Here is a 13,564-nt window from a genome sequence, read left to right as displayed (position 1 = left end):
TTTCAACATAAGAGGGCAGGAGCCAGCATACAAATCACAGGTGACATTTATTAGCTCACATGAATAAATTCTTCAATAAGTGCAGCTGCACAAGGACATAGTTACAATGGTTAAAGAGGAACTTAAGCGAAAAGGGACAAAAAACTAAATCAATACATTGCAAAATGAGAAGTTAAAAAATAGAATAGAGATGAAGAAATGATTGATATTCGCCATGTAATTTGTTCATATTGTTTGATCCGCATTCAGCCTGCATGTAATTATTATTACTACTGGCAGACAAGAAAAAAAACTAGGCAGCACCACCTACCATTATCTATAACCACACCCACATAGATTTACCGTACATATGCACAGAGGGAGATACTGGTTGCTTGGCAGTTGGAAAAAGCTGTTATTTTCCACAGTGCAACAAGACTTACAAACAGGAAACTGTCAGGACCTAGGTCATAACATCACACTGTGGGAGGGGTTCCACCACAATATCAGCAATACAGACCCCCCCTGATATATTCGCGAAAAGGTAAAGAATTTTCATGGGAAGGGGGGCATCAGCTACTGATTGGAATGAAGTTCAATCCTTGGTTACGGTTCAAGCTTGTTCCCTGCCTGTCTTTTCTATGAATAAATAAGCCCAGTTTATCTTACCTTTCCTGGTGAGAACCTCCATCCCTCTTTTAAATGTTTTGTCTTGTCTCTGCACTTGTTACAAAGCTCCAATGTCATTCATGTACTGTGGTGCTATGAACTGTTATTATAAGAGAGAGCTAAACAAGAGCAGTATTATGCTGGCATCACATTTTCCCCCCACTTTATGCATCCCAAAATTGTATTTGCTTTAGCTACAGCTGCTTGGCATTGAATATGATCTCAGAATGATCCACTGGACAATGCCTTCGCCTGATAGTTGTTTTGCATTCACCAGCACATCTTCAGAGGCTCACATGTAGGCATTTACCGGTAATCATAGTATCTAACAAGCCTGTAGGTTTACCCTTATGTTCTCTATCCAGCTCACTTTTGTCTCTGCAACATGGGACTCTAAACCCTTTTCATGAAGTTTATGTCTGGTCTTTGCTTCCAAGCAATGTGTCAGCCAGCTTATTTTAGCTTCAGAAAGTGGGTGAAAACTTCACTTCTTTGCTGAATATTGTCATTTTAGCCCCCCTTGTATATAGAAAATTAAAAAACACTTCTTAACTAGTGTTATGCTGCTAAAAGTGAACCCACAGCATTCCATAAGCCAGTAAAAAAAAAATAGCACAAGCGTGGCAACATTCAATGGGGGCAAGCAAGGATTGACGCTTCTCCTGCTGACTCGCATTGTCTTTGCTGCCTTCAGGGTAACAAAGTCAACGATGAATAGTTCCAGGAGTAGAAAGACGTATTGCTGCATTTTTGAATAGCTGGGGCCTCTGGCAGAGGTAAAGCATCCAAAATATGAGAGTAGCAGTAGTGTCCGCCTTTGTCTGTTTAGTAAATGGGAAATTACAGCAATAAAGCAATGAACACTGCTTTCCGTCATTTTATGACTGTGTGATTCATTGGTTCCTTGGACAAATTAGTATTCACTACAACCAAGTTAATTTAAATAACAAACTAATTGATCAGCCATATGAATAAACGTAAGTAGGCTGAAGTAAATTTCACTTGCCTACAGCTGCCCACTGTGTTAAAATGGACTAGTTTTTGCTAAAGAACCAAGAATTAGCCAAACTGAAAACGTCATTTTATGCAACTTCTACATTTCTAAATTCTAAATAAGTTATTTGGACTCATCCGCTGAATGCATCAAAAACTGCTTGGTCTAAAAATTTAGGACCACTGAGGAGGAAGAGGAGCTTTTGTACAGATATTTAATACTGGACAATAATGTGCTGCCAGCAGGTGTTTCAAAGGAGGCTGTTATGCTGTCATGGTTGTTATTTTGTTCATCTCAGACTCCCAACCAGTGCTGGGGGCTGTAATTGCCTGACTTCCAGAAGCAGTACACCTGTCTAACATTACGCAAAGCATGTGCCTATCCCAGAACTAGAAGTGATTTTACGAGATGGGTGGGTGCACCTTAGATTGCTGGATCACATCTCTTGATTATGCCCAGTAGCAGCATTCGTAATACATTCATTCCCTTTCAGTGTGCTGAACTTTCTATATCATTCATAAACGCTATTAATGCTGTTTCCAGCAATAGCTATTCATAAATAAAGATCAGACAAAAATGCTCACAGTTGCAGAAAGTAAACCCATTCAGGCGCGCCCGGTTATTCTCCTGTCTCCTGCTGAGCACTGTGTACTGTACTTGATTGCATTGCAATGTACAACACATACATGGTTTGGGACTGGAGAGAGGGTTGTTTAGCTAGCATATGGAGGATCTTATAATTATGCTGTACTCACTGACAATTCTTTAGGGAAACCAAGTACAAGGATGAGACAAAGAAAACTTCAGAAACACGTCAGGCTGGGAGCACACTTATAAAACTGTTTATAAACATGAGTATTCTGCCAAGTGGGTTTCTGCGTTTTCTATGTGTTTTGCATTTTTGGTTTTGCATTTTGTATGAGTTTGTGATTCCATTTTTTTAATAAGCTTCCTTCTTCGGTGTACAGAAATTCAGTGTCATATTTATTTGGTACAAAATGGATGTAAAACAAATGCGTTTTTTTCCCCTAATAGGAAAGCATTGTATGTGAATCACGTGAGATTCACATACAGTATGCGGGAAGATTTAACATGTTAGTTTTCAAAACGTAATAGCTGTGATTTGCAATGGGGCCCATGGACTTGCATTATGTGCGATTTCACATGTATTTACTGCACACGCCATCCAATCAAACAAGTGCACCCCCAGCCTTTGTGAACATTGGTATCATTCTTGTTACTTGCTGTTCAGTGGCAATATAGCAGGTTATTGCAGGTTTTCCTTTCTACCTCCTGGACAGAAATCAGGTACATAACTTTGGGATAGTTGGCAGAACCATACAGATCATTCCCTTTTTGTCCTTGTAAACCAAACATGCATTCATAACTGCTGCTTTACAGTGCACTTTATCCATTGCTCATAAAAACTGCTGATGACACTCCTTGCCTGTGATGTGGCATTTTCCACATATGGTTGTTGCAATGGTCCCAAGCTCCTGTGATAGCACCTGCAAGGTAAACAGAGAGAAGCAACCACTCTATGATGGGCACAGGTACCATAGAGCACAGTGTTACCTGTATGTATCGTAGAGCAACTCCATGTGCCACAGTGCTGCCTCACCTCTCTTTATACCGGGTTGCGGTTTTGGGGACCGGAAGTCTGCTGAAGAAAAGCACATCCAAAGTAGGAAGTATTATTAAATAAAAAAACAGGCCCTCTGACTCTCTCCCACTGAGCCTCTAAACTTAGATGCAAACAGTGGTATTTAAGTTTAACATAACTGTAGTAGGGATGGACAGTAAATGCAAATTTTATGATTTCATGCAAATTTATACAGCTGATGATTTTGATTACAAGCTGCATACATCTGCATACAATTTGCATCACCTTGGAATTATCAGAATTTCTTTGGCTATTCCTATACTGCAGATGCATGCGGAAACTGTAGAGCTTCTCCAAAGCTATCGTTAAAGACATAACTAGACCAATATTGTAAGTATGGATGGGACTGTTGCCTTGTTGCTTTGGGGTCCATGTATTAAACCTGGACCAGTACACTGAATACAGTTCATATATTATTAAAACATACTGATAGGGTAATTGCACCATCCCCCTCCCAAAGCAAAATGAAGCTCTTTACAAATGCTAGATGAAACTTGGCAGACGCGACTGACGGTGACCACTTCTGCCCAGCATCCAAGGTGTGTTCAGCAGCAACCCCCCGACCACTCTCAGCCACTCGGCCAGCAAACCACCTGGGGCATCGCTTTGGATTACTGCCAGGCAGGAGCATTGTTCTCTCCAGTTACCCAGCCCACCGCTGATTTCACAGCTTGCCCCCCCCCCCCCCCCCTCAAAGGAACAGGCCTGAAAACCAACTGTGCCTCTGTCAAGCTCGACTCAGGTGCTGAGCCCTGATGCTTCGTACAAGTCATGCTTTTACAAGACTTTAGCCTATGATAGGGACACTAGACTGTGAACAATAGCAGAGATAAGATTTTGAGTTCCTCTGAGGGACAGTTGGTGACATGAAAACGGATGCTGTAAAGTGCTGCAGAAGATGTTAACACTATATGAATACACAATCATGATAATAACTAAAAATTGTTGCAAGTCAAAACCTTTGAAAGAGATGTACATTTAGGCCAGTTCTACACTTGTGGTGTGTGTTTGCGGTGCGATACCCCGCCCCTGCCGCATCGCACCGCAATGCACAAAAACCAAAAACATATGTCCCTGTGGCATTGTGTGCCAACAGGGTCATATGAACAGTTACGCCCCCTCCACCCCCCCTCCCACACCCCTCGCCACCCGACATACTCCCTGCTGGACAGGAAGTACCCCACTGGGATTCCTCGTATTCTGTTGTTCCGAGGATGTGGGCTGCAATGCCGACATCAACCTTTTTAAAAAGAAAGCGTTGACCTTTGACTTACATTACTTTCACCACCGCTGAAGTCTGGCGGTAACAAGCTGTTGCCCCTGCGGAGAATCGGCCACTTCTGACACAACGCGACACATTAAGAGTGCTAGTACCCATTGCCTTGCATTGCCGTTGCGTTACCCTATGGTAAAACAGGTTAACGCAACACGTTTTCAATGCACGTGTAAAAGGGGCCTTAAAGACGCCAGTATGGATTACAGGCTGTGTATGACTTTCTTTTTTCCTTATAGGCTTTTAACTTGATTACTGACTAACCCAGTATGCTCTGTAAACAGAGAGACTTGCAATTACTTGGTTACACTTTTACAAAAAAGAAGCCAGATATCCCTGAGGACTAATAGACATGCTTTCAAGTTTAAACAGGCATTGTTTATGCTTTGTGCTGTAGAGATTTTCTGTGAGGAGGTGGGGGCAGGGTGGTTCCATGTGAAAGGAAATGAATTTCAGTGTCTAATAACACATTTTATTGAAATTATTAATACAGTGGCAGCATATGCCACAGTGATTTACAGTGTGTGTTCAAATGACTCTTTGTCCAGTAGGGCATAAAAGTATTTTGTAGATATCACTTATATATGTAAAATAGAGTACGGTATTAAGTCATAAATTTACCTTCTTATGCTTGTATTATTTCCCTTTCAGATGGAGTCCATCGTGTTACTGCGCTGTGTACTTTGCAGGTGGCTATCATTACTGATGAAATGCTCTCTCACAGCATCACCTTGCGCCTTGGTGGGATCTCCCAGTACCAGTTCCTTTCCCCAATGTTGCCTTTGTTTATCAGCTCAGTGGCTCACGTCCTTTCTATTCCTTCACATGGTGTGGTGGTCTTCAGTATTTCAGATGACTATGAAGTCTCGTCTTTCACCTTAGATTCAACCACACAGGAACAGATCTTGAATGTCAGCCTCTTGGTGAGTTTTAAACAATTTCAGTATAGCATATATTAAAACATTAGAAAGTGGAGCAACTCAGCTGTAATGTAGCCTGTAACATCCAATGAAAAGCTGTAATTTGTCTTGAGCCAATGGTTTTATACCTACTGTTACGGCTTCAAGCAGGGGCATACCTAGAACCCGGCAAGATCCCCCCCCCCCCCCCCACACACACACACACACAAAACTGAGCCATCTTGGCCCCCTGCACAACCTGCACCCCCCTCCATCGATGTGACTTGTTTTGGGGTTTAATTGGCCTTTAACTAGTTGGGCATGTTTTTGGCACGGACAAGTGTGACCCCCTGCCTCAGCACAACATGTGTAAACTTGATAGGGGAATAATTATTTAGTTTTTATGCAGTATTCTGTTTTAAAGTTTCCTCTTTTTCTTTTCATTTATTGTTTCTTTCATATTGGTCATGCAGGTCCAGAATGCTGAAGGGACATTTCTGCCTTCTGAAATTTTACGTGAGCTACTCTTCCTAAACCGCACTTTGCTGGCTGTGCTGGCACAGCAGAAGGTGTTGCCTTTTGATGACAATGTATGCCTAAGAGAGCCATGCCCCAACTACATGTTGTGTGTGTCTGCCCTTCGCTTTGACAGTTCTGCTCCTTTCCTAGCCTCAGATACCTTGCTCTTCCGTCCAATTTTGCCTGTTGGAGGGCTGCGTTGTAGATGTCCAACAGGGTTTGCTGGTGATTATTGTGAAACAGAGGTAGACCTATGTTACACAGGACCCTGTGGTGAACATGGCACGTGCCACAGTCATGAAGGTGGTTACACCTGTCAGTGCAATGATGATTATACAGGTAAGATATGGGTGACAGATGAAGAATTTTAGTTGATTGGTAAAGGGATTTATATAGGGGAAGTTATTGCAAGGTATAAACAATCACAAAATAAATGGGAATTCTGGAATTCTGCTGTTTTCTAAAGCTATAGAACATGTTGGTTATTTTATTGGAGTTACAATGTATAGGGACAAGTAAAATGAATTGTACTTGATGAGTAACTAGAGAATCCATCACAACAAGAAATAGATACTGCTAAGACAAGGCATTGACATGATTAAAGAGCCCCAGACTTAACACTGCCTCATGGCTATTCAGCCATTCAGTGGAGAGAGATATGACTCTTCTGTAGTAATAATCAAAATTGGAAACTATTAGCAGTGGGGGCAGTATTAGGTCCAATCTTTTTCAGTTTATTTATTAATTACCTAGTTGATGGAATACAGAATAAGCATGCGGCAAATGTAGTAAAACTTAAAGCCGTAGCTCGGGTTCAAAATCTGACTCTTACTACGGTACTTAGAGAGGGAAGCCTTTCCTCGGTTGTCGCAAGCCACCCATTGCTAAGTGCGGCCCCCTTCACATCTGGGCCACGCAGCTCCTCCTCCTGTATCAAGTGCACACAATGGCTGCTAGAGCCCGCCCAGTAGCATGGAGGCCGCTACTGCTACTTTAATTTTGGAAGGTAGCCACAGCTGTGATGATAGATGTAGAAAGATGTTACAATGATCGAGTCAGAGAGATGATTTGTAAGGTTCAACCTGATGGACACGTGTTTTATTTTTTCAACCTACGTAACTATGTAATTTATTTCCTGTTATCTTCATTGTTTACGGCTGTCCTACATTTGGATACCCTCATTTACTAAATGAACTTCATTATATGTTTTCAGGTCCACACTGTGAGATTGCATTGCGTTCTGCCCGCTGCTCTGCTGGGCTGTGTAGAAATGGAGCAGTATGTGTTAATCTGTTGCTAGGCGGCTTCCACTGCGAGTGTCCTCCTGGGGAATATGAAGCACCATACTGCATGGTCACTACAAGAGCTTTTGATGGAGAATCATTTGTTACTTTCCGTGGCCTGAGACAGAGATTTCATTTTACACTTTCACTGAGGTAAGGGTGAAAAATGTTATTATGGACACATTACAAGATTAATGTTCTCTCATGAGTAAGAAAGTATGAGAAGGTCAAGGTAGATTTCTAATAATCAGGCTCTACTGACTTTGATTCTTAAAATATAATTCCTGAAATGTGATAAGCTCATAATTTCAGTGACATTAAAGCTTCATATTAAAGTTCAGGCTCATTTTTTTTTTTGCATAATATGAGGATCATAGTCTGTGATAATTTACAGTGCTCTAAGGTTAAACCATTTTTGCAGTATTGTTTTTTTATAATATGGTTGGCTGGATTTGCAGTTCTAATGTCCTGTGTCAATGTCAGATGCTGCTTGGCTGGGCTGAATAGCAGTCGGTGTTCCATCCAAACTACTCTCCTATTCCATCCTCACCCACTTGAATTAGTCAGGCAGAAGCTGGGAAAGGGCATCAGCCAGTCTTTCCTTCTGAGCACAAAGCTAACCCTACCCACCTTCTCTTTGCCTCTGCTCAGAGACAAACTCTTTGTGGCCAGCACTATAACTACAGCTCAAGAAAGTCTTATCATTCATTCCTATCTCATACCTCCCAACTTTTTAAGATGAGAAAGAGGGACACTTAAGCCATGCCCCTGCCACTCCCCTTATCACGCCCCCTGTCACACCCCTAGTCACGCATACCATAAAGATATCATAAGAAAAATATGTTGTTTTATAATTCAAAACACACTGGTCAATTTTTTCCTGGTTCATGACAGGGCTCCCAAAGAGGGACAGAGGGACTGTCCCTCCAAAGAGGGACAGTTGGGAGCTATGCTGTCTAGTTCTAGCTCTTGAAGGGGAACAGATTTTTCAGGGGGGAAGGGGACCAGGGAGTGAGTGGCAGCTGCTTTAGGGCTCAGTAAACGCTCTCTGTAATAGTGTACACTTTCAATATTGAGCACTGTGCAGAGCAGCTGTTTAGAACTTCTGTATTCAGCATCTCTGAACAGTGTACACACTGTTAGGTCCACTGCCAGACCGCTTTCCAGAGCAGACAGCAGTGGACCAATGGATATGCAGGACAGGCCCTTATACGTTCCTTTGGAAAGTATGAACCTTTTAACACTTTCCAAAGGTTTGTGTGTCTTGGTTCAAAAACACACAAACCAAAAACACACAAACCTGCACAATTTTTTTTTTAGACAGCGATACATCCATAGATTTGCACACATCTGACACTGGGTGCAGCGAGTGAGGCGGACATTGGTATGGACTTTGTCATTACTGTACTTTTCCAGGGACTGTTGCAAGTTTCGCTGTCACTCTGGAGCGGAGGCATTCCATTCATCAAATGAATGACAATGTGATTTTTCTGCAGCAACCACAACCAGACATTTGTGAAGGAGCCTATTGTAAAACATGGAAACTTTCTGCATGTCTGGTAAAAAAAGACATTCATATACATTTAGGACCCTTTTCCACTAGCAATCGCAATCACAATCGCTAAACGCCAGCGCTTGCACTTGCGATTTTTCATTAATTTAGTTAAGCAATTGCGATTTTACATATGCAATGCACTTACATTGCAAAATCGCTCTCAGAATTGCTCCAGAAAGTAATTGTGCTTTGTAAAAAATTGTGGTAGTGGAAAATATCTAGCGCGATTCCTATGTTAAAGTAGCAACCCTAGCGATTTAAAACTCGCTAGCGTTTTGCGATTTTGCTGAATCGCAGTGCAGTTTTGTTGCATATTTTTCAAAAACGCACCAAAAACACACATAATGAAAGTCAATGGTAACATAATGTAATGCGTTTATATGATTTTTAAAAAAAATGTTTTCTGATGTATTTCCACTTCATGTTGTCTTTCTAGTGATTTGCATAAAACGCAATAGAAAAACGCATACAAAGCGCATATGCGTTTCGTATATGCAAACCGCAAACATGTTAAAATGCACGCAAAACACAAGAAAAACACATATGCGGGGAAAACTCAAACACAAAAAAAGCATTAAAAATGCACTACAAGCGCAAGAACGCACATGACAGAAAACGCGACCTTTCACGCACTGACCAGTGTGCATCCAGCCTGAAAGGTATTTTATTGATAAGACTTGAAAATATACTTAGGAGAAAACTTATTGACTCTAGGTGCCAGCTTCAGTCACAATAGCTGGAGCTGGTTCATGCTTGACTGGGAGCTTCAGACAAAAGATTGGTCAGATTCTTCCTAGAAAATATTGCTTATAAGTATATACCAGCACACAATTCCGCAGAGTAGAAAAGCCTCATCCATCTCTCAGCATTTCAGAATTGACTTTTTTGGAATATTAAACATTTCTGCAACTTATAACTTTTGATAGAAAACATGTTTTCAAGAGTTGTGTATTACAAATGGTACAACATTTTGCAAGTTCTCCTTAAAAGCTAGCCACACGTACCCTGCATTTTCCTTGCAATAAGATTGGGCATATGAATAATAACTTTCACGGGAGTTTGGATTAATTCGTTACACCCTGTTCACAGTGGTCATTGCCGTACAGAATAATTCTACATGTCAACTCAGGCCTGGAACCCACTAGAAAGCACAAAATGCTGTCGCAATTGCTAGCGATTTATGGTAGCGTTTTGCAAGCGATTTTGGGAGCGATTTCCCTGCTCTTACACAATTCGTTAGAATTGAAATGCTTCCAAAATGCTGCATGTCCTGCAATTGCGATCCTTAATCACAATTGCTCTAGTGGCATCTGTCCCATCCACTTACACTGGCAGAGCGTTTAGGTATAGGGAAATTGCTAGCAATTGAAAGTGCTCCGTAAATGCTCAAAAAAATGCTCTAAGGGGGTTCCAGTCTTCACTGCCCATATAATTCTATGGCCCGTTTATAGTACTGCATTGTAACTGATCACAATAGTCTAACTCACTGCATGCAGGCTTTGTATTAAAGTCCATGCCCAGTCTCTACTCCAGTTCACACCCATAACGTGTGCGTTATGCAACTGAGGAATGTGAACCTTGCCTAAACGATAGCAAAAGTATTTACTGTACACATCCTAAATGGTTCTATGCACAAACTGAGATGTCTGTTTTTAGTCCATGATGTAATATAATGTTCAGGGATTTTACAAGTACAGTAGTTGACAGTGACTATTGTCACATGCAATTTTTTATTTTTTTTATCTTTCTGCTATCATAGCTTTATTGTATTTTGTTTACAATGATCTTCTTTAAATCATTTGTGAGCAGTAACCTGAAAGGCTTTTTATTTGTTCAGTTTTGCCACTCAGGAACCAAATGGTCTGCTTATGTATAACGGGAGATTCAACGGTAAACATGACTTCATTGTCTTGGAGGTGAAGAATGAGCAGGTTCAGCTGACATTCTCTGCAGGTACTTGTCATCTACAACACTTCTTCTTCAAGGTCACCTGAAGCGAGAGGTATTTGGAGGCCAAGCAAACGAAAGAGGGGTCCGCACACAGTCTTATTCAGGATGATATAACTCCTTTATTGTTCCAGTACACACATATTAGGACATCTGACCATCACAGGCTGTGATGGTCAGATGTCCTAACGTGTGTGTTGGAACAATAAAGGCGTTATATCATCCTGTATAAGACTGTGTGCGGACGCCTCTTTCGATTGCTTGGATTCTACTGCTATTGGATCCTGCACCAGCAACCACTCCATACAGGTGTGTGATTCTTTCAATAGGTATATGGAAGCTACCATATTTATTTCTTTTTAAACAATACCAGTTGCCTGGCAGTCCTGCTGATCATTCTTGCATCAGTAGTGTCTGAATCACACACCTTAAATAAGCATGTAACTAATCTGCTGATCTTCTCTGACAAAAATCCGATCTGCATGCTTTTTTAGGGTCTATGGCCAACAGTATTAGAGGCAGAGGATCAGCAGGACAGCCAAGTAACTGGTATTGTTTAAAATTAAATAACAACATCAGCCTTTATATTCCTCTCATTTCAGATTCCCTTTAAAGTCATCTTCCCTCAGACATGGAAAGAATTGTTTGTACCTTTCTTATTTTACTTCATGTACAACTGACTTCTCAAAACAAGCTGAACCGGAGCCACGCTCACAGTTTATTACCATAAAGGGGTTGAGTTATAAGAACTACAGGTGTCCATGAAGTGAAAACTCGCACAATATGTATGTAGTCACAATCTCTTAGGGAAGTATTCTGATTAATCACTGACGTTATTTACAGCACTAAGGCCCATCTCATACAATAATCATAGCAACTAGTTGCTATCACTATTTATTATTATTTATTTATTATTTATTTATTGTATTTATAAAGCGCCAACATATTACGCAGCGCTGCTGTAAACTACTGTAGTTGTTGTCATTTTCCTTCACTAATTACACTATATAAAGGCAGTAATTATTAGTTGCTCGAGTCTCAGCTACTGATATAGTGATTAGTAGCAAACAGGACATCACAGGTCCAGAAATTGATGCTAATGACTAGGTCACGTGGGACCTCATAAACTCAGTCAGGACCATATCACAAGGACACCTTGGTCATGGTAACTCAGTTGCCACAACTAATAGCTGTGACCAAGCTAGATTCATCTGTGAGCAACCAAACACAGCTATTTATTACTATGATTGGCAACCAGCTGCTTTATTTCAGTCTCCAGTGTGACATGACCCAGGGAGCTCTGGGCATAGACAGACTGGTTCACACACATTCATTTTTTCAAATACTCTTCTTTGCTTTAACTTAGCCCTTGTTGGTTTAAAGCTGCAGAACTTTTACCTCTTGGATCTGGGAAGGACTGAGGGAGTAAACATAATGAAATACTTTATGCTGTGTTGGTAATGTGAGGATCACTTTAACCACTTAAGGACCAGGGGATTTCTGTGTGATCTGTGCTGCGTGGGCTCTCCAGCCCGCAGCACAGATCGTGAATGAGGCAGGGCGATCAGACTTCCCCCCCATTTTTTCCCCACTAGGGGGATGTCCTGCTGGGGGGGGGGGGGGGTCTGATCGCCGTCGCTCTGTTGTGCCTTGCGGGGGGGGGGGCTTCTCAAAGCCCCCCTCCGCAGTGATATTCCGTCCTCCCTCCCCTTACCTCCATCTCCCTCCGGATCTGGGTGGCACAGGACGGAGATCCGTCCTGTACCGCCTCCAATAGGCTTTAGCCTATCAGACGGTGGAGATCTCCGGCCAATCAGAGGCCGGGGATCTCTGATCTCTGTTTTTTTTGTATTGATCAGCAGGGATTTCTTCCCCGCGTGTTTACAATTTGCCTGCGAGCCGCGATCGGGAAAGGGAACCAGAAATGAGAAGGATTTGGGGGCTGCCATTTTTTTCCTTTTTAACAATACCAGTTGCCTGGCATCCTGCTGATATTTCTGGCTGCCGTAATATCTGAACTACACACCTGAAACAAGCATGGGGCTAATCTTTTCAGATCTTTGTCAGAAACATCTGATCTGCATGCTTGTTCAGGGTCTATGGCTAAAAGTATTAGAGACAGAGGATCAACAGGATAGCCAGACAATTTGCATTGTTTAAAAGGAAAAAATATGTCAGCCTTCATATCCCTCTTACTTCAGGTTCCCTTTAAGTAGTGGAAAAATGAATGTTACTCATATTGTTATTTCATGGCACAATATAAAAAAATGGCATCTGGAATCTGATTATTGTTGTATTGACAATGCCTACATGCTTCTTATCTCTGCTTACGTTTGTGAAACACTTATCTTTTGTAGACTTTTTATGCTAATAGTAACTTGCGATTTTCACTGGAAGTAAGGAGATGTTCTCTTTTTCATCCAGGAGAATTTACTACAACAGTGTCTCCTTTTGTGCCTGGAGGAGTAAGTGATGGGCAGTGGCACACAGTCCATCTCCATTATTTCAACAAGGTGAGATTCAGTAACATGACTTAGCTCTAAGCCATAATTAACTGTCTCAAAGAGAACCTGTCATGGCTTGTACACTCATCAGTTAATGGGATTTTTTAAAAGCTAGTTCCACAAGATGTGTGATCCTTTCCTAATTACTCAGGGATCCTATGATCCCTTGTGCAGTCGTACAGAAGCCTTCACTTTTCTGACTTTTTTCATTTTCCACATGTCAGAAGAACAAAATCGAGTTACAGGGAAGGTGAGTTAATGCAGTAAACATAGGTGCCT

At 41.5% G+C, this 13,564-nt stretch overlaps 1 protein-coding gene across 2 annotated transcripts in view; it reads left to right on the top strand.

The window, feature by feature from the left end:
- The window catches only part of CELSR2 (cadherin EGF LAG seven-pass G-type receptor 2), a 144,262-nt gene that overhangs the window by 43,967 nt on the left and 86,731 nt on the right, over positions 1 to 13,564 (top strand). For both annotated transcript variants that reach the window (XM_068269438.1, XM_068269437.1), the window contains exons 2-6: positions 5,230 to 5,501; positions 5,951 to 6,335; positions 7,210 to 7,432; positions 10,672 to 10,787; positions 13,206 to 13,294. In XM_068269438.1, coding sequence (XP_068125539.1) covers positions 5,230 to 5,501; positions 5,951 to 6,335; positions 7,210 to 7,432; positions 10,672 to 10,787; positions 13,206 to 13,294 — 1,085 coding nt within the window. The remainder of the gene's footprint in view (positions 1 to 5,229; positions 5,502 to 5,950; positions 6,336 to 7,209; positions 7,433 to 10,671; positions 10,788 to 13,205; positions 13,295 to 13,564) is intronic.

This window comes from Hyperolius riggenbachi, chromosome 2 (genome assembly GCF_040937935.1).
Source record: "Hyperolius riggenbachi isolate aHypRig1 chromosome 2, aHypRig1.pri, whole genome shotgun sequence".
NCBI classification, from domain to species: Eukaryota; Metazoa; Chordata; class Amphibia; order Anura; family Hyperoliidae; genus Hyperolius; species Hyperolius riggenbachi.
This window is presented reverse-complemented; position numbering and strand designations above follow the sequence as displayed.